Source organism: Homarus americanus, unplaced genomic scaffold (genome assembly GCF_018991925.1).
Source record: "Homarus americanus isolate GMGI-L3 unplaced genomic scaffold, GMGI_Hamer_2.0 scaffold45698, whole genome shotgun sequence".
NCBI lineage: Eukaryota > Metazoa > Arthropoda > Malacostraca > Decapoda > Nephropidae > Homarus > Homarus americanus.
The window spans coordinates 16,007,589-16,029,752 of NW_024735554.1; the positions used below are offsets into that span (position 1 = coordinate 16,007,589).

Consider the following 22,164-nt stretch of genomic DNA (forward strand, 5'->3'; position numbering starts at 1 on the left):
CACCAGGCGCTGTTTATTGCTCGTGTTGGCGATGGTTCTTATGCCAGACACCAAACCAAACATGGGAGATCTCGGAGAGCCCCCCCCCTCTTGTACCTCCTATTGCCGCTGCGGTGTTATGGCGGCCATCAGATAAACACGATCCGCCTTTCATCACCTCTTATATTGACCTTCAGGTTTATGTTCCCTTTGAAGCTCCGGAGGGAAGGAGAGAATCTGTTTATTTTATTTATTTTTTCTCATATGGGGGAACACCTGTATGTCTTCTGGCAGGTTTGGGGGTAGGGGGCAGGAGGGAGGGACAGGAGGGAGGGGCAGGAGGGAGGAGCACAGGAAGGGAGCCGGAGGGTAGGGGGTCTGGAAGGGAAGGGGGCAGAAGGGAAAGGGGCAGGAGGGACAAGCAGGAGGGGAGCGGGGCAGAAGGAGAGGGGCAGGAGGGGAGTGGGAGGCAGGAAGGTAAGGGATCTTGAGGGGAGGGGGTAGGAGGGGAGTGGGCACCGTAAAATATTTGCTGAGGTGGGAGGTATCCGGAAATCAATCTTGGTATGGTGTCATTATCCTTCAGCGCCCCCCTCCACCCCGACACGTCACGGATCTTAGCGTTAAGTTTACTCGTCCTTCAGTCAGGTTTTCCTGGGTGGTTTACAGCTTCTGATTACCATTTACCTGATCGTTGTACAGTAAGTTGCTCTGAGTGAAACGAAGCCTCCATTGACGGGGTGCTGTACTGAGTGGCCTAACCTTTTTCTGATGGACGTTCAGTTGATCCACGGTGACATTATTCTGAGTGGCTAAAAACATCAAGTATGTCTTTAAATGACCAAGATAGTTCACTAAAACATCCAGTATGTTTTCTAAAGGGTTATAACATACAGTAAATATTTCCTTTAAGTGACATGAGCATCCACTATGTCCCTGTCATGTTGTACTGGGCCACGTTACTATATCATATATCTTTCATAGCAACATTATGTCTTCTATAATAACTAAAACACTAACTATTATGCGCTCCAAAATGGCTAAAGCAGAATATCTTATTTAACAATTAAAGCGAATATGCAATGTCTTTTATGGTAACGAAGGCAACATCCACTATGTCTCTTATGATAATAAAACCAAATGTTGATAATATCTTTGAGAGAACCAAATCAAGAAAAAAAATATGACTTTCAATTAATCAAAACAAAAACACAATGTATTCGAAAACGACTACAGCAAACCAATATGTGTTTCCATATCAAACGCCCACAAGTTTGTCTTATCTCACTGCATGAAACAAAACACTGTGTTCACCTAACGTTAACTTGATGAAGGAGGAATTAACAATAACGGCGTGCCATTATCATACACCATCCTGTATATGTGATGACTGGCGAGGATTCCAATACAAGTCCTTATGGTTAGAGATTCTACGAACACCTTCAATAATAAATACTTGATGAGACAAATGAGGAATTCCGTATATCCAGAAGGATATGAAGATCATCTTGAGGGACGCGACAAGTGATAAGGATCTTCCTGGAAGAGGAAACAGGTGCTGGGGCCCTGTCTGGAATAGGATTTAATAGTTGAGGACGACCCTGGAGGAAGATAGAGGCGTCGACCTGAAGAAGGAAACAGATATTGAAGACTTATTTAGAGGATACAGAGGTTGATGACGTACTTGGAAGGGAGACAGGTAATGAAAGACTCACCTGGAGGAGGAGGGCATATAGGTGAAGTCAGCGACGGAGCGATGGTGGGGGTACTGGCCTGCCGCGGTGAAGTTGTAGGTCCAGGGGTCGCTCTGGTGCAGGCCGTGCAGGCTGGAGTAGTCCGGATAGAGGGACTCGTGACCTGTCAACGTGACTGAACTACCCGCCGTAGGGTACCCGGACATACCCGCGTGGTAGTGGCTGTTCCAGAAGGAGGCAGGCAGGTTACGCTGAGACATCGGGCACGGGTCTGTAGGGAAGCCAGGTCATGTGAGACATGTATGTATGGTAACTTATGGTGTGTTGTCGTAAGACTGTAATATAATAATACTAACACTACTACTACTACTACTACTATTTTTTTGTAATATTTGGCCTCCAACCTCCCCTTAAAGCCATACCTTCGCCATCCATTTAATACCTTAATAATAAATATCCTAAAATTACTTACCTTGCGGAGTTAGTTAAGTCGCAGATCTATGCGGCATTCGGTGACTGATGTTTCGTACTCTATACCTGCGAATGATGTCGGCTTAGGGCCGAAGATCTCGTTCCCCTGGGGCAAGACAATGGAGACGTAAGTGTAGAGAAGGACAGTCGACTTCTCAGCCAGGTTGCAACTTTGCTTCTGGGCTGCTGTTTCTGTTCAGATAACACCTCGGCCAGTCTTGCGTAGAAGCATCTTGCACTTGGTCCCATCCCGCCAGAGGTTGTGAACACCAAAGGAGTGAAGCTACCTTGATCCACACTCACAATTCTCTCCCCATACTACCTGTTCTTGTCGTTTTCGTTCCTCTTGTGTGCAGCCTCGAGAGATAATTTGAGTAATATGCGGCCATGGGGTCGATGATCCTGATGTCAAAGAAGGCTCACTGTCCCTCCGTCCAGAAATTCCTCTAGCACTGATGTCCACGGGCTTCGTTGGATGTGTTGGAAGTCCTATGATGGAGATTATCACCGTCCAATGGAAGGAGGGTCGGCTCCACCATGACGTCGTGGCAGATTTCCTTCAGCATATTCGCTGTGAGATACCTTACATCGCCATATGAAGCTCCCTTCTTGCACACCATGGCGTGGTTGATGTCGTAGGATGAGCGACTCACACATTGGGTAGGCAAACTTTCTACTGGCCAACCACACTTTAAAGCAATGGCATCCGTGAATTCTTGTTTGTTAAGGCTGAAGCCCGTTGCCCTTATCGGTAATGTTGTTAGCCAGTTCGAGGCGCCAACCTTCTGCGCTATAGCTACTTTTATTTTCAAGTTCTCTGATATTTGCTGCATCATTTGTTGCAGTTTATCACTTTGGGTGTGCTGTCGTAATGAAACGTCGAATCTTGTTTAATTCGTTGGTATCTATCTCACTTGCACCATTCTGAGCTACTGTGTGCTTGTGAGGGCTGCCGTGAGCTTGACAGAGTTCTGATGATCAGTGGCATAAAGCTCCTCTGGGTTAATCATTCCCACTCCTCCCAATCTCGGTGGTAGTGCAAGGAATGACCTTTCTGTTGGGATTAAGCGAAGGCTTTTCACCAGTGTTGGAATAAAAGCAACCCTGATGACCTCTTCCAGAGGGTGGAGGAGGGGTCCGCTATCGGGGATAGTGCGCATCAGGTAGTTCCACTGATTCCTTGGGTGAATACCGCAAACGCTACATGTGGCTCAGTTTTAGCGATATCAGATAGCTTGGATTTCCTTCACCCGCTCATTTACCTTTCCCTTTACGACTCGGTCTTGAAATCATTCGTGCCGATTACCGCACCTACAGGTAGATGTCTATAACCGTCTTTTGTTATAATGACACCACTTCCGTTGAAGACTTCTACTGTATTGCTCGTTCATGGCGTTCTGGCTTCAAAATGAAGAAGGACTTGCTGGAATTTGGGTGTTACCTTATTTGTGGACCAAGTGATGTTACCAGGTCCAACCACTTTTTGATGTCCTCCACTTTTCCTGCTCCTTGTTTTACCTTTGTTGTTTCATAGTTTATTGAATGTTGGAGCGCAGATAGGCCTAGTGCGTACATTGCCATGGCTACAGGGTCCCTCTGGGTTGTTCCCTCAGTTAATTGTAGCATGGTATCTCCTCTTTGGGCCTTAAACACTTGTTTTATAGAGGACAGTCGGGTTCCTGTAAGTGTTTGAACATACATTGCAAAGCTTGGACATATGTGTAGCCTTGCGGTTGATTATGTTGAATACATTGGAAGTGTTAACCAGGAGTAATACTACGACTACTACTACTACTACTACTTTTTTTTTTAACCGTGGCCTCCAGCCTCCCCCAATAGCCACACCTTCGCCGCCATTTTATTACCTTAATAATAAATATCCTAATACATAAGTAGCTACCCTAGCTGTGTTGAATTAGTTGAGCAGCAGATCTATGCGGCATTCAGTGACTGTAGCCTCATAGTCAATATCTGCAGCGGTTGTCGGCTTTGGGGCCGATGCTCTCGTTCCCCTGAGGCAGAGCAAAGTCGACCGAAGGAGAGAGAAGGACAGTCGACAGCTCATCCAGGCTGTAACATAACTTCTGGGCTACTGCTTCTGTTCGGAGATCACCTCCGCGAGTCTGGCGTAGAAGCATCTTGCACTTGGTCCCATCCTACCAGAGGTTGTGAACACTAGAGGAGTGAAGCTGCCTTGATAAACATTCTGATTTCTCTCCCCATATGCCCTTATCTTGTCGTTCTTTTTCCTCCCGTGTGCAGCATCGAGAGCTATGTTACGGTGACATGCGGTCATGGGATAAAAAATCCTGATGTCGAAGAAGGCTCGCTGTCCTCGCGTCCAGAATCCTCGAGCACTGACGTCAACACGGGCTTCGCTGGATGTGTTTGAAGTCCTATGTTGGAAGATTTCACCGTCCAATGGAAGGAGGGTCGGTTCTACCATGACATCACGGCAGATTTCCTTCAACATATTTGCTGTGAGATCCGTTACTTTCATCATGCCTCATACATATGAAGCCCCCTTTCTTGCACACCATGGCGTGATCGACGTCATAGGAAGAGCCACACATGCATTGGGAGGGCAAACCTTCCACTGGCCTACTGTACCTTAGAGCATTGGCATCTGTAAATTCTTGTTTGTTAAGACTGAAACCATTTGCCCTTATCGGTAACGTAGTTGACCAGTTCGAGGCGCCTTCCTCCTGCGCTATAGCTACTTTTTTTTCAAATTCTCTGGTACTCAGCAACAGTTGCTGCAACTTATCACTTTGGCTGTGCTGTCGTTCTGTCGTAATGGACCTTCGAATCTTGTTTACTTCGCTGGTATCCCTGCTGCGTTCTGAGCTATTATGTGGTTCGTGAGGGCTGCCGCGAAATAACTGAGTTTTGATGTTCAGTGGCAGCAATCTCTCTCGGTTGGTCAATCCATACCTCCCAGTCTCGGTGAAAGGTAGTCTTTCTGTTGGGGTTAAGTGAGGATGTTTCACTAATTTGGAATGAAATTGACGCTGATAGCTTCTTCAGAGGGTGGAGGAGGGACCAATAACAGGGATAGTGCGCATCAGGGCAGTTGTCGCTTGACTCCATGAGTGAATGCTGCAAAAGCCGCATGAGGCTCTGTGTTAGCAATCTCAGACAGTGCTTGGATTTCCCTAACCCACTCATTCACCTTTCCCATTACATACTCGGCCTTGAAGTCAGTCGTGCCGATTACTGCGCCTAGGTGTCTTTGGCTTTCCTTTGTTATTTTGACCTCACTTCCACAAACACCTCCATTGCCCGCTGATAATGTTCTGGCTTCACAATGAGGAAGGACTTGCTGGCGTTTGGGTGGTACCCTATTTGTGGGCCTCGTGATGTTACCAGGTCCCACCACTTTTTGGTGTCCTCCACTTTTCCTGCTCCTGTAAGGTCATCAGCGTACGCCATTTATTTGACCTCAGTTGTTTCAAATTTGATTGTGTGTTGCAGTTGGAGCACGGATAGGCCTATTGCGTACATTGCCATTGCAACAGGGTCCCTCTGCGTTGTTCCCTCGGTTGACTGTATGATGGTATCACCTCTTAGAGCCTTGTTGTTTACTATATAGAGATCTGATGGATTCCTATAGGAGTTTTCAACATACATTGCAAAGCTTGGACACTTGATCTTGATGTTGTGCAGTGCGGCCTTGCAGTAAATTTTTCAGCAACTAATAATTGCAGATGTTAATGTAACTCGTATTCTTACTGTTAGTTATATTTACTAAGTCAGGTACAGACAATTTGTTAAATATTGTACTGTAAGTGTTTCGAAATCGTGGTATGCTAATTTTCTTTTTATAATTGTCAGGTATGTACAGTACAAGTATAAGCTATTACGAAGAAGGTTTGTAAATGTATATACGTGTATATATTTATATATAAACTATAAACTGTTGAGGTACAGCTGTCCGTACTGTACCTCAGCTGGTGGTTGTGTTGGTCTATTTTAAAACTATGTCTATTTTTTTCCTATTTTCTTCATTACATAAGGGTTGATTGGTTAGGGGACGGTCTGTGGAGAAGGAAGAGTCTTGTTAAGTCGGTCAGTTTGGTGCGTTTTTACATATACATTTACCAGGAAAATTCAGTGTACGAATCTTTAACAATTCTGAAGTCAAGATACGTGTTCACCACAGCGAACTGTCCTCGAGATGGCGGTGTTGGTGCAGCGGTAACGCGCAGGTGTCTCAATATCGTGTCCTGGGTTCAATCCCCAGTCCGAGACGGATGAGAGAAGTGAGTTATTCAGTGTGACCCTCTCTAATATGGCACACTTCCTTCAGGTACTCCGGTTTCCTCCTGTACAACACTAGACAAAGAGAACAGACTGACCAGCCGAACGGCTAGTAATCTGATCTGTGATAACGAGGGTAAATAAAGTATTATAAAGGACTAATGGCGCCTGGGCTGGTTTATCTGTCTAACTAAATGGTGTCAGTTTAGAAATCAAGTAAATATAATTTTGTTTTCCGGTTTTATCGAATACTATTTTTTTGTTTATTATTTCATAACAACCTTTAATATCTCGCAAAAACATCAGAGAAACGAAGGAAATTCGGAGCTCCATTACATCACAATAAAAGGTGGCGGCGGTCGGAACCATTACGAGGAACAGAAGGAAGTGGCAGCCTGGCGCACACCTAGAACCCTCATAACAAGAAAGTGGGCTGCCGCAAGTGTCACTTAACTCACCACAAATAACTGCACATCATTCATTAATCATAATTTTACTTATAAAATGAGCGACATTTTAAATTCCACACCATCGCCTCGAGTATAAATTCAAAGTAAAATTTTCTCCACGAGAAACAGCTGTGTGTTTGTCTCCCCTTGGCGCCTGGGCACACGGGGGCATGTGTCGGCGCGGGGAGCACGGCGGAGGCACCTAATTCCCGCCAAGATGTGTGTGACTTGAGGTAACCTTCATGACTTCATAAATACCCAGGAGAGAGCAGGTGTGGCGGGGAGAGTTTGTGCGAGTTCCCGTGGCCACTTAAGCTGGAGGTTCCCACAGTCAAGGCCGCGCCCGCCAACACCAACTTACGCGCGCATTGTCAACATTCCTCGACCTTGTCCGCCTCGTTGTCTCTCGCATACTGATTGGTCGCCCCAGCGAGGGCTACCAACTCCTGCTGTCCCCCTTCCCCACTCGTTTCCCTCCCCACCCACCCATGTTCCTTTCCCCACGACCAATACCTGTCCCCCTCCCCCAAGCACCACACCTGTTTCTCTCCCCCACCCACCCACATGTTCCCCTCCCCAACCCACCTACCTGTTTCTCTCCCCAACCTACCCACATGTTCCCCCTCCCCAGCCATCCACCTGTTTCTCTCCCAACATGTTCCCTCCCCAACCCCACCTACCTGTTTCTCTCCCTCACCCACCTACCTGTTCCTCTCCCTCAACCACCTACCTGTTCCCCTCCCACCCACCAACACCTGACCCCTCCTGTACCCACCTACATACCTACATGTCCCCCTCCCCACCCAACCTACCTGTTCCCCATCCACACTCTCCCACCTGCCCCCCGTCCACTCACCTTTTCCCTTCCTCACCTACCTACCTGTTCCCCTGCCCAACCCACCTCCCCGTTCCCCTGCCCAACCCACCTCCCCGTTCCCTGCCCAACCCACCTCCCTGTTCCCTGCCCAACCCACCTCCCTGTTCCCCTCCCCCACCCACCAATACCTGTCCCCCCTCCCCACCCACCTACCTGTTCCCTGGGTGGTGGAATAGTCGGGAAAAATCTGCTTCTACACAGATTAAGACCGCTTAGGTACACGGGCCTCAAGACTCGTATATAACAGCAACAAGTCAGAGAGAAAAAAAAAGACAATCGTGTGTTCTGAAACTTTGGTTAAAAGTTGCATTTTTTAAGGTGAGACTCGTGGCAGGTGGTTGTGTGTTGTGAAGCCAAGTGGAGAGAGAGATGCACGTGTTGTGAAGCCAGGTGGTAGAGATGCACGTGTGGTAAGTGACAGTACTGTACCTGCAACTTATCACTTACACACTACGTCAGGTCTCTATCTCCCGCTGTCCACCACACGTCATTGAAGTGTTTATTTGCACTTCCATCTACCACCATCCTCATTACCTCAGTCCATCACCAAGATTCATCAAAAGATTCGTACGATGATTATTCCTCGTCAGTGAAGATGTAAGGGTGCACCTAAATCGCTGACTTAAACTAAAATACAAAGTTAACGTTAAAGAATTCACCAAAAGGTATAATAAAACTCTACCTTAACTAGATAAAGATTAGACAAAATTAACGTAGATAATCTATGACAAACTCTCTATGTTAACGTTGTCTCCTGACTGGTACTAAGTAAGCGTATGTACAGTACTTAAAGTTGAGGACCATTGTAATTAATATGCAATTTTTTCCCTGTTATCTTCGCTTTCCAGCTTAAGTTCACTAGTTCGGTGCGTTCTTACATCTTCACTTACGAGGAATATTCATCGTGCCAGGTTCTGAGACTCGACTCAGAGCCGTACAGGTTCCAGTAACGTAAGACTCATCTACATGAATACTATTTTCCTCATAACTTTATCAGATCTTTATAATAGATCAATAAATCTTAATGAATCAGTATAATTTTGAACTAATATACTTTACAAAATGTGCAACGCTATTTAAGGCGGTGTCTATTGTATAGATATTCTTTAGCTTGTGGAGCTCATGAACACGACTTTTTTTCTTGCTGTCACAGTAGCGATGATTAACGTCCATCACATGAAGGATCACAGTGTAGCCCTGTGTGAGTTATCAATATATTACAGAAGTCAAGCTCCCATTTTTTACTGTCGGTTTTTCAAAGAGCGGGCCGGGCCGGGGGTTGGTATGCCTGTCTCAGAAATGGCGACAATGCAACCCGCTAGCCGCGACTAGTTCCTCCAAGTGTCATATGCGTCTCATCGGCCCCGGCCTTCGCATGCAGATTTAGCCCTTAATTATAAATTCCATAAACATCACATTGTATGCTGGAGGGAGCGGCCTCGGCGCCTCTGTGACAGAGCTGGGGTGACACGGGGACTCCAGCACCCAATCATTGCAAGAACAAAGGACGCCGAACCTTTGATTCTCCCGCCATCATCCCTCACTGGCTGAAGGAAGAAAAATTAAGCAGCAACGTTTTATGAGTGAATCTCTCTACAAATCCGGGGATTCAGAGTGGTCTAAGTGAGTGTCAGCATCACCACCTTGGTATTATGAACGACTCTTCAAGGGGCGATGATTTACAGAAGCGTCTCTGGAATAGTTACCCAGCAGAGAAGCGTCACAATAGAGCGGCTTGTCCAGCCTCGTGTATTAATGCTTACCGCCCTGATGGCTCATCACATCTGCTGTCAGCGCGGACGACAGATGAATTATACATCACCAGTGTGACTACCAGCCTCGACACTGAAGACCTGCCAGACCGACATGACCCCTGGCAGACCTACCTAAATGTCCTGACACTCTACACTACTCCCACCTCCGGGAATTAGTATAATGGCTCCTGAAAAATCACTGAAAGACTCGATGAAATGAGGCCCATCCATATACCCGAAAATCATTCTGAAAACTATTGACATCATTTGAAAATCATAGACAAAATCTGAAAATCTGATCATAATATGTAGTGAATCTGAGACTGTCAAGTATGACCACACAGACCCGGAAAACCACCAGAGATCATCAATGCCATGCAGGTGATATAAAAACAGGTCTATACATAAGCCACTCGCCCAACGACCTAATTAGTTGACTATTCAGGCTCAAGGCTGACTATCTCAAGCTCTAATAGATCATCCAAGATAACAGTTTACTATCCAGGCTCACGGTTGACTATCCCAAGCGCTGCAAGATAACCTGGAACCCTTACAGATCGTCCAGGGCTCTGTGACACTGAGCATCACATGTAGTTATACCAGCGGGGGAAGGTGTGAGTGGTACTGATGTTCCTTGACGGATAGCATCATGATGTGTGTGTGTGTGTGTGTGTGTGTGTGTGTGTGTGTGTGACTTAACGTACGTACATAACAACGCCAACAGGGACCTCAGTATTACTTTTCAATTACGTGTATAAACAGCCAGATATTTACCTATTTATATAGTTACCTGTCGTTACTCGCTTCCGGCCCACAGGTAAAATTGCTCAGAGGTGAACTTTAATACACTCTTAATAGAGCAGTGAAAAATGTTGAGTGTTACTCCAGTGTGTTCAAGTCACACGAGTGGGGAAAGAGGAGGAGGGGAAAAGGAAAGGGGAGAGTGAGGCAGGGGAGAGGTGGAAGAGGAGTAAAGGGAAGAGGGGGAAAGAAGGAGGGGAGGAAGGCAGAGGGAAGGAGGAGGAAAGGAAGAAGAGGGGATGGGAAGAGGTGCAGGAAGAGTAACGGGAAGGAGGGAAGAAGGGAGTGAGGAAGAAGGGGAAGGAAGAAGGAGGGAAAGACGGAGGAGAGGGAGTAGAAGGTAGAGGAGGGAGAGGAAAAGGAAATCAAACCGGGCCAGAGTTAGGAGAAAATTTACTCTACAATTTACTGTAACAAAACACATTCGTTTAATATCACTTAAGAAAAAAACAAAATCTGTATATATAATCTGTGTGTATAAGGACCCAGACAACTTGGTGGACGATCTGAGAAGATTGCCTTAGAAATATTAGATACAGTTAGTTAGTTTCTCAGTCGATTGGTGTACAAATATCAATCATTTCTCAGAAGATTGACTTAAGTAAATTTCTATGAAAATTTTTTAAAAGTATTGTAAATGCCTCTTAAGACTGTTTTAAAATATATCACTCCTCTGAAGGTTGGTTTAAACACATCTTCTGAAGGTTGGTTTAAACACATCACTCTGAAGGTTGGTTTAAACACATCACTCTGAAGGTTGGCTTAAACACATCAATCTGAAGGTTGGTTTAAACACATCACATTAAAGGTTGGTTTAAACACATCACCATAAAGGTTGGTTTAAACACATCACTCTGAAGGTTGGTTTAAACACATCACTCTGAAGGTTGGTTTAAACACATCACTCTGAAGGTTGGTTTAAACACATCACATTAAAGGTTGGTTTAAACACATCACCATAAAGGTTGGTTTAAATACATCACTCTGAAGGTTGGTTTAAACACATCACTCTGAAGGTTGGTTTAAACACATCACTCTGAAGGTTGGTTTAAACACATCACTATATAGGTTGGTTTAAACACATCACTCTGAAGCTGGGTTAAACACATTACTCTGAAGGTTGGTTTAAACACATCACTCTGAAGCTGGGTTAAACACATTACTCTGAAGGTTGGTTTAGACACATCACTGTGAAGGTTGGTTTAGACACATTACATTAAAGGTTAGTTTAAACATATCACTCTGAAGGTTGGTTTAGACACATCACTGTGAAGGCTGGTTTAAATCAATCACTCTGAAGGTTGGTTTAGACACATCACTGTGAAGGCTGGTTTAAATACATCACTCTGAAGGTTGGTTTAAACACACTCACTCTGAAGGTTGGTTTAAACACATCACTATATAGGTTGGAAACACATCACTCTGAAGCTGGGTTAAACACATTACTCTGAAGGTTGGTTTAAACACATCACTCTGAAGCTGGGTTAAACACATTACTCTGAAGGTTGGTTTAGACACATCACTGTGAAGGTTGGTTTAGACACATTACATTAAAGGTTAGTTTAAACATATCACTCTGAAGGTTGGTTTAGACACATCACTGTGAAGGCTGGTTTAAACACATCACTCTGAAGGTTGGTTTAAACACTCCTCTGAAGGTTGGTTTAAACACATCACTCTGAAGGTTGGTTTAAACACATCACTATGAAGGTTGGTTTAGACACATCACTGTGAAGGTTGGTTTAAACACATCACTCTTAAGGTTGGTTTAAACACATCAATCTGAAGGTTGGTTGAGACACATTACATTAAAGGTTGGCTTAAACACATCACTCTGAAGGTTGGTTTAAACACATCACTGTGAAAGTTGGCTTCAACACAGCACTCTGAAGGTTGGTTTAAACACATCACAGTGAAGGTTGGTTTAGACGCATTACATTAAAGGTCGGTTTCAACACATCACTCTGAAAGTTGGTTTAGACACATCACTGTGAAGGCTGGTTTAGACACATTACATTAAAGGTTGGTTTAAACACATCACTGTGAAGGTTGGTAAGACAACAAGCGGACTGACTCCAGCATCTGTTGACACATAATGGTCACATTCATAAGAGTTAACTGAACCCAGAACACTCTATTGTTCCCCCGTGTCTCCCCGAGTGTTATTTTATCTGCTGTCTCCTCCACCACTACCACCATCACTACTCCCATCACTACCACCATCACTGCCTCCACCAACTACCTCCAACACCACTACCACCACCATCACTAACACCACTACCGACACCACCAGGATTACCAGAATCAGCATCATCACCACCAGGAGGACCACTACCACCACTACTACCACTACCACCATCACCACAACGACCATCATCATCATGACAACCTCCACTACCACCACCACTATCACGATTATCACTACAACCACTACCACTAACACCATCACCACCAATACTAACACTCACTAACACCAAAACCACCACCAAGATTATGACTACCACCATCATCATCACCATAACCACTGCCTCCATCAACCACCACCACTACCACCATCATCACCATTATTACCACTACCACCACCATCACCAACAACAGGATCACAAGACACTCAGTCCAGGTTCATGGCCACGACCTCCAGTCAGTCAGTCAGTCAGTTGTCGCATTGCCCAGTTCTGTATTTTTTTTTCCTTTTCCTTTTATAGTTCGTGTTTGGAACTCCCTCCTCCAGTACTCTTATTTGGGGTTGGTCCATCAAAATATTTCGAAGACTATTTTTATTCATTTCTTTTTATTTGGGATGTTTTGGTCTTTTGTGATGTTTGAAGCTTTTCTGTACTCTGTTGTGTTATATTTATCAAACAGGGATTTTTTGTAGAAGTAATTACGTGAGATTGTTTTAAGAATAAATTAAAAATATGCTTTGTATTTTTTTTAAGTTTAACTAAAGTTTGATTTACAATATTATATAAGTAACTTTTTTTTACAGATTACTTTATTTAATGGCTTTTTGTTCTGTTAAAGGTTGGTTTTAAAATAGCTTTATAGTTACATAAGAAACATAAGAAAATAAGGAGTCTGCAATAGGCCGGTTGGCCTGTGCATGGCAGCTCCTGTCGAGAGTTACTACCACTCTCTATCATCCGTGAATCTATCTAGCCTCCTTTTGAAACTTTCCAGAGTTCCAGCACTTACTACAAAGTTGCTAAGCTTGTTCCACTCGTCCACCACCCTATTTGTGAACCAGTTTCTTCCCATCTCCCTCCTAAACCTAAACTTATCCAACTATCTTGATCATTTGCACCACATCAACATTGTCATTGTCACTTTCATCACTGCCATCGTCACCATTACTATTTGCCATCACCACTGCCATCGTATCCATTTCACTATCATGATTCTTTGTATTACATCAACATTATCATCGTCACCATCACAACTATCATCGTCACTATTACCACTATCAGCATCACCCATCACGACTATTATCGTTGCCATCATTGTAATGAGTGAAAAATAGAGTAGAAGATAAACAGTAGGTAGAATATTTTAGTTGTAGGATTGTAAAGTGAAGAAGTTTGGTAGCGTGGCCGGTTAGTTATTTTACTGTTAATATATATTCTTAGGGGGAATTTTCTAAACACCAACTCTAAGTACAGCTATTATTCAGCTCAATGGCATGGACACATTAAGAGATCAGTATATTTACGTTACTCTCGGACAACAAACATGAAATAGAAACACTTTCCACCCTTGAATCGGTATGGCAATGACTCAGTGTGATGTGAGGGAGGCCCAGCGGCTGGGGAAGCTATAGGTGCTGCTAGACTATGTCTCTTATGGGAGACTCTGTTAGCTGGAGACTCGATGCTGGGGAGGGAAGTCTCCCTCTGAGGAGGAGCTGTCGACCCCTTCCCTGTTTCAATAATGATGTGAATGCCAATGTCTGGTGGAATGAGCTGCAGGCTCTTATATTGGCTATGGCAAGCCGGAAGATGTCGTCACTAATCTGGGTGTGTCTGGTCAGGTGACAGGTGTTGTGGCTGGAGGGAAGCTTCTTGAGTAACACGGTCATAACGCCGGGTTAACTCAGGTACCTTGTATGTGACCTCTCCTGGGTCAGATTTTACTGTCACTGTAAGGTGTGTCAACTTGCGTGGGTGCACACCTGCTCATCTACTTACTGTTTTATGTGCTACCCTTTCTAGGCTGTAAGCTATGGTCTGATAAACAATCATTACATCATTATCATCAACATTATCATCTCTACCATCATCACTATCATCACCACCTGCATCTATCACCGTCACTATCATCACTATTATCACCACCTGCATCACGACCACTATCATCAGTGTCTGTGAGGTAATTGGTAAAACAGCTCCCATCTTATCAGATCCTGCCCACTAGGTTTACGATCAACCTCTAATGGGACACAACTGTAGTGCAAGTTAATCTTAATAGGTCCCAGTACTAATGGTATGGTTAGGTTAGGTTAAGTTAGGTTAAGGTAGGTTAGGTTAGGTTAGGTTAGGTTAGGTTAGGTTAGGTCAGGTCAGGTCAGGTCAGGTCAGGTTAGGTTAGGTTATGTTAGGTTAGGTGGGACATTAATAACTTGATCAATCAGTTTTGGGACCCATTTGAAGCTCATCAGACAATAACACCTACGTAACTCAGGTGGGGTGACCAGCTCCCATAGAATTTACTTACAGTGTGTATATATATATATATATATATATATATATATATATATATATATATATATATATATATATATATATATATATATATATATATATATATATATGTGTGTGTGTGTGTGTGTGTGTGTGTGTGTGTGTGTGTGTGTATAATAATAATAATAATAATAATAATAATAATAATAATAAACGGTTTATTGAAAAGTTTGCAGCCCGAAGGCTGAAAATATACATTGGACATAAATGACTTATTACATACATTGGTGGTTTAACAAAAGCCTTCATTAGAGAAAGGTGAAGGAACATACAGTGAACATACAGATTAATGTTTACACACGTAGATCATGTGAGCTGAGGTGTTGAACAGCAGACACGTAGTGTAGTAACTCCCTCACAGATGGCGTTATGAGGGGCATCACGTGGAGTACTAGTTCCCTCACAGGTGGTGTTATGAGGGGCTTGACGTGGTGTAGTTACCTCACAGATTGTGTGGTGTGTGTGTGTGTGTGTGTGTGTCTTCTTTAGTTTTATTTTACCCTGCTTTCCCCTTGGCCACCCAGCCACACCTGCTTAGGGAAGTCCATCTCCCCCTTTACTCCTTACCTTCTTTCTTCTCATTTCTCTTCCTTTCACCATCTGTACTCTTCCCTCCCATTTTTCCTTTCATTTATTCCTCCCTTCTCTTTTTAGTTTCCTTATTCCATCCCTCCGTTTTCTCCACCTTCTACCTTCTCTCTCCTACTTTCTCCCTTCTCTCTATGTCTCCTCCTTCCCCATGCCCCTATCCCCTTCTTACCCCCCTCCCGACACATTCACTTCTCTGAAATGCAAATGAAGACGATTTTATGCTTATTTGACTTATTGTTCTTTTGTACGACACGTGAATCAGCGCTCAAGTGACGAGTCCATTTTTAACCCAATCGATTCGCCGGAGATCACGACCCCCGATTAGTTCCGATTAACAGATTGGAGGGACGGCTGGTCTTTGATAGGGCGTCCGGCTCCTCCGTTACCTCCCCATTACGACCTCACATGGGACTACTGAAACCCATGAAAGTCATCCTGAAATATTATTTACGAACGATGGTTCTTGTAAAGATAGCGGTTAAGTTCATTCGGTAGACAATAAGAGTCATGTTCGTACACTCGCTTCAGTACTGCCAGGATGATAAAAGCCTACGAAGTCGCAGTCGGAGACACGCACTAGGACAAGGTCCCCCGTCGCGGCGCCTCGCTGGGTAGGCGGGTCAGAGCTGCAGGTGGCCGTGTGTCAGGGGCGTAACCACCCTCATCCCATACGATCACAAATAAAAGAAAAATAATTACATTAACTCAATAGTTTCAATTCAAAATGTAGAAATTATAACTTATACGTGACTTTTAGTGATCTATGACGAGTGAAGGTGAAGGTGATGGTATTTAATGATCGCTTAAGACTAGGAATCAGAGGAAGTACAGCAGGAAGCTCCCCTAAGAGTGTGTGTGTGTGTGTGTGTGCGGGAGGAAGAGAGGCTTACGCCTTTGATGAGCGGTGCGGAGGAGACAGTGACGAATTTGGCTAGTGAGGACAAAACAGGAGTGTTGTGTGGAGTGAACTCCAGACACACTCGATGACACGCCCCCCTCCTCACCCCCTGACACCCTCACCCTTCATATACGTCTGCACTCCCATGACACCTCAACCCTTTACACGCACCACCCCACTCCACTCCTTACCCTTTACACCCCTCTCCTCCCCCATGACACCCACACCCCCAGAGGAGGGGAGGGGAGGGATTCCGGGCATTGGAAGGGGAGAGAGGAGGAGGAAATGGGGAGGGTAGAAAGAGGAGGAGGGGAGGAGATAAAATGAGGAAGAGAGCAGAAGCTGAAGAGGGAGGGGGAGCAGTAAGGGTGAGGGAGGAAAAGGGGAAAAGGAAATGGGGGAAGAAGGAAAAAGGGGAGGGGAAAGAGATAAGGGGATAGATAGAGGAAGGGGGTAAGAGAGTAAGGAGAAGAGTAGAGGTAAAGGGATGAAGGAAGGGGGGATAGAGAGAAGGTAGTAGGGGGTGGATGGTGGTAAGGGGTAAGGGGACGAAGGAGGGGTATAAGAGAGTCAGGGGGAGGGGAAGACATACCTGATTGGCTCACAATACAACACACACACACCTGTAAACTCAATACCACCATTGTCCTTCTCTCCAACACAATATAAAACCTGTTATGACTGTAATAATTTTCTCCGGAGCTTCATGGCCGGTGACTTGGTCTAGACTTTATATTTTAACCGCGTTTAGTCAGAGCTACGAGTCTTTCTGCCTCTCTTGACCGAGCTAATGGATATTGTGCCCGGGTGGGGGATTCAGGGATAGTTTTTCAAGTGTTTAACGCTAATTATAAACAGTTCAATCTTGGTTATCCTTATTAGTCTCTTGGTTTTATCTTTATGCTGTGAACTTGTGAAGGATTATTTATCTTGTTTCTTTTAATTTCATATTGATAAAAGGGTAAATAACAGTACTATCCAAATATAAGTTGTTTTTATGTAATATATTGACCTGACAGGAAATGTTATCATATCTCACATCAGTATGTATGTACGTTAATTATATATAAATCATATCACTTAATGTTTATTTACCGTGAGAAGAGGAAGTTAAGTCCTCACGTAGCAACAAAATAATCAATATGGAGCTGCAACACTCATGCCATGAATCAACTACTGTACAGTACGTGTTTGTTGATAATGAGTGTTAGTAGTCTCGCTCCTCACCGTCACGGAACACCTCTGCATCACAGTCCCCATTCTTGACTCTTCCCCGCCCCACGGTAATATTTAACTTGGTAGAGTCTAGATGTAATTTACACGCCATTTACATGATACATCATTCACAACACCTCGGGATTGTCAGATTCTGGAAAAGGTTCTGGTCGCATGGGTCCGGGTTTGGTGTTGGTGTTCGGGAGTGTAACATTAGGTCAAGATAGGTTTGACCCTTGACTTTGTGGTCATTATTTTATTTGATAAAATCTTTGAAAATTACCAGAAATCACACAAAATCTTTCTTTTTCGGGTGGTTGTTGTCACAAAACCTCTTGGTACCAGTATGATCACAACCCTTTAAACCTCTTCAGAGCCTAATGTTGTCTTATTGCGGGTGTAGGAAAATAAATTAGTTTTAATTGTTGGATAAAAAAGGTCATTTAGAAGGTCACACACAAGTTAAAGAAGTAGTCCTGACACATACGAGTGACCACCTCCCCCCTCTTCCCTCTCACGTCCTCTATCCGTTCTTCCCTTCCCTTCCCTTCCCTCCCTTCTCCTTTCTTTTATCTTCCCTTCTTTCCTCCTCCCTTCTCTTTTTCCTTCTTTCGCCTCCCTTCCCCTCCTCCTTCCTTTTGCCTTCATTCCCTTCTTTCTTCCTCTAGTCTCTCTCTCTTCCTCCGTCTTCCTCCTCCTCTTCCCCTCCGTATTCCTCCTCCTCTTCCCTTCCGCATTCCTCCTCTTCCCCTCCATCTTCTTCCTCCACCGTCTTCTTACTCCCTTTTCCCTTCGCCTTCCTCCTCCTTTTCCCCGTCGTTTTCATCAATCCGCCTTCCTCCTCCTCCGTCTTCCTCTTCTTCTTCCCCTCCGTCCTTTTCCCCCTTTCGCCTGTGTATTTCTACCCCTCTTCCTGTCCGTCTTCCTCTTCTTTCGTCTTCCTCCTCCTTCGTCTTCCTCCTTCTCAGTTTTCCTCCTCCTTCGTCTTCCTCCTCCTTCGTCTTCCTGCTCCTCAGTCTTCCTCTTCCTCAGTCTTCCTCCTTCTTCGTCTTCCTGCTCCTCAGTCTTCCTCCTCCTCCTTCCCTTCACCTACCACCACCTCACAGGGGGTCTTAATACCTCTTAGTTCCGCCCAGGGAGGCCAACTAGTGGGTATTGTGCACGGCGAAGACACTGCTGAAGGTGTCAAATACCCTGCTGACACCCCCACCTCGCTCCTGCTGACACCCTCACCTCGCTCCTGCTGAAACCCCCCACCTCGCTCCTGCTGACAACCCCACCCCACTCCTGCTGACACCCCTACCTCGCTCCTGCTGACCCTCGCTCCTGCTGTACCTCACCTCATCCTCCAGCAGCACAATCCTCGCTCCTCTGTACCCCACCCTCTCTTGTGCTCCCCCTCCTGCTGTTTACACTCTGCTGTTTACCTCATCCTACTGATACCCTATCTCATCATACTGTCCCTCCCACCTTGCTCCTGCTTGTCCCACCGCTCCTGCTCCTCTTGTCCCCTCATACCCCACCTCGCTCTGTAGGCCCCCTCGCTCTGTGACTATTTACCCCACTCCTGCTGACACCCCCCTGCTCCTCATTGCCCCCACCTCGCTCCTGTTGACACTCTCCTCGCTCTGACACCCCATCCCATCCTGTCCCACCCCGCCCTGCAGCACCCACCACGCTCTACTGACCCTATCTCGTTCCGCTGACACTCCTGCCCACTCCTCCTGCAGCCCCCCACCACATCACTGCTGCCCTATATCATCCTGCTGACCTGTCCTATCCTCCTCTTGGCCTCCCCCTACTATCCTGCTGTACCCCTATCCTCGCCCTGCTGACACCCCCACCACACTCCTGCAGCCACCCCCTACCACGCTCTGCCCCACACCTCCACCTCTCCTGCTGACACCCCACAGTTCCTGACACCCCCACCACATGAGGCTGATGCCCCCCACCACGTTCCTCTTTAACATTCTTACCCACACCTGCAGCTACCATCACACTCCTCTGTACACTCACTTGTGCCTGCTGACTTATGCCCCTGCAGCCCCACCATGCCCTGAACCCCACAATGCCCTGAACACAATCCCTGAACCCACAAGCATATGACACCCATCATGCCCTGAATTTAACAAGCCCTTGCTGACACCCATCATGCCCCTGCTGAACCCCACAAGCCCTTGCTGACACCCATCATGCCCCTGCTGAACCCCACAAGCCCTTGCTGACACCCATCATGCCCCTACTGAACACCGCAAGCCCCTGCTGACACCCACCACGCCCCTGCTGCTCTCCTTCCCGACGCCCCTGCTCACCCATGTCATGTCACTATGTTGTATCTGTGTACCATGACAATACGTCGAAGCCCGGTCCTCAGATGACGCCAACGATAACTCTCTCCAGCCAGTCTTTCGGCTCGGTGAATTTGTGGCGATGATTTGGCTGTAACATAATTCTCTCTCTCTCTCTTCTATTCAATTTAGTTTATTGAATCGTGTTGCCAAATGTTGCAAATTACAAGATAACTGTCATTATATTTTCTTTCATGTAACAACAAAAAATCGAATTGATTTATAGCTGAAAAGATAAATAGACAAATGTAAATAGCTAGACAGAAAAAACAGTCAAATTAATAAATAGAGAAAAAAATGCAATATTGTTAGAAATTTGAACATTACTGCGTACTTGTGAGGTGAAGCAGGGGGAAGGGTGAGGGAGGGGAGTCAGTTGCGCGTAATATAGAAATTTAGTCTTAATTCTTTACTTAGCGAGTGTCAATAGCCCGTGTATGGTGCCGACCCGTGGCTCCAAGGATCTACCTGTTATACATCACAACCTTATTCAGTAAACAAATAAAAAGATAGATAATATTAGATAATTATAAATGACTAGTCGAATGGGCCCCAGTCCTAAGGGGCGCCAGTCTTGATGGACCCCAGTAATAATGGGCCTAAGTCATAATGGACCCCAGTCATAATAGGCCCCAGTTATAATGTACCCCCATTCTAATAAACCCAAATGAACCTAACCCTTAATACTAGGACCTAATAGAATTTGGGACCATTAGGAATAAACCCTCTTCCTATACTTCCTACCCCCTATTCTCTGCCTCTTAGCCTCCCTACTCAGCCACCCCCTTAGCCAGGCCCCCCAGCGTCACCTTCCCTCCTGCCAGACCCCCCACAAGGTAGGCGTGTCCCCAGTCATCCTGATATAATCTCACGCCAACACGATAAAGACGTCTGTACAGGGCAGTGAGGCTGGTCCTGTGATAGGGAGAGAGAGAGAGAGAGAGAGAGAGAGAGAGAGAGATACATATATAATGATCAAGAAAAAATCAGCAGAGAGACAAACAGTCAGACAACAGAGAGACAAATCTTGTAGAGGCTGTCAGCACACAGTACACACACCTGGACTCATCACAAGCAAGGTTCAAACAGTGTACCGCGTCCTACAGCCAAACACGACCCGGAGTCTCGAAGGATTTTAAGGTAAATATAATGTCCACAATGTTACCAAAATTACGCCGAGATTTTAACAACATATAGGTGGGTGAGGCTAGTGAACGTTGTGTTGTAGGTCCTCCAAAAATACCTCAAATAAATCTCAAAACTCTCAAAAATCCCCCAAGTCCTCTAAAATCCCACACACTCCTCCAGAAGGTAATGTTAGGAGGCAGCTTCTCCCTCCCCTCCTCCCTTGGGTGTAGGTGAGGGCAGTAAGTATCCTCCCACAGGTGTTATCAGTCAGGGTGAGGACGACCCCTCCACCCCTCCCCTACACCTGACACAACACAACACCACCGCCTCACCACATTATCTCCAGAATTTATCACCAGAGACCACCTTCACCCCCCCTCAGCCCCTCCCCCGCCCCTCGTGGTTCCCTCACAGGGCCCTGAATCACTACAGGAGGCTATTTGGACAAATGGGTTCCAATCCTTTGCTCAAATCTCATCATTATTGTTGGGGTTCCAGTAGTAATGGTCATAAAGTACCTAACAGACACATCATAACGCTACCTTAAGGGGTAAGGTTAGGTTAGGTTAAGTTAGGTTAGGTTCGGTTACGTTAGGTTAGGTTACGTTGCGTTGCGTTACGTTGCGTTCGGTTAGGTTACGTTACGTTACGTTGTATTCGTTTTGTAATGTTTGGGCAAGGGTCTTCAAGAACTGGGGTCCAATTAACTCGCAGTCTGTCACAATTACTAAATAGTAATATCCACTGAGTGTGTGTAGATGCTATTAATTCTTATTCATAACTGCCTCTCGACATTAGATATATAACTAATTAGATAAATGATGATTCCATAATATTAAATACCAAGTTAATTACACGTCTTCCGCACTTGACTTCCTGAAATGACTTAATGATATAACGAAGAGCAGCACGGGGATAAACCCTATAATCTTCTTTTAAATTATATGCACTAAATTTTAATTT

General features: G+C 45.2%; 1 protein-coding gene across 1 annotated transcript in view; it reads right to left on the reverse strand.

The window, feature by feature from the left end:
* LOC121871542 (transcription cofactor vestigial-like protein 2) overlaps positions 1–22,164 on the reverse strand; it is a gene marked incomplete in the record, with an annotated part of 118,592 nt that overhangs the window by 42,267 nt on the left and 54,161 nt on the right. Inside the window, 1 exon segment of the mRNA XM_042373985.1 lies at positions 1,695–1,944. Within this exon segment, the coding sequence (XP_042229919.1) occupies positions 1,695–1,944 (250 nt within the window).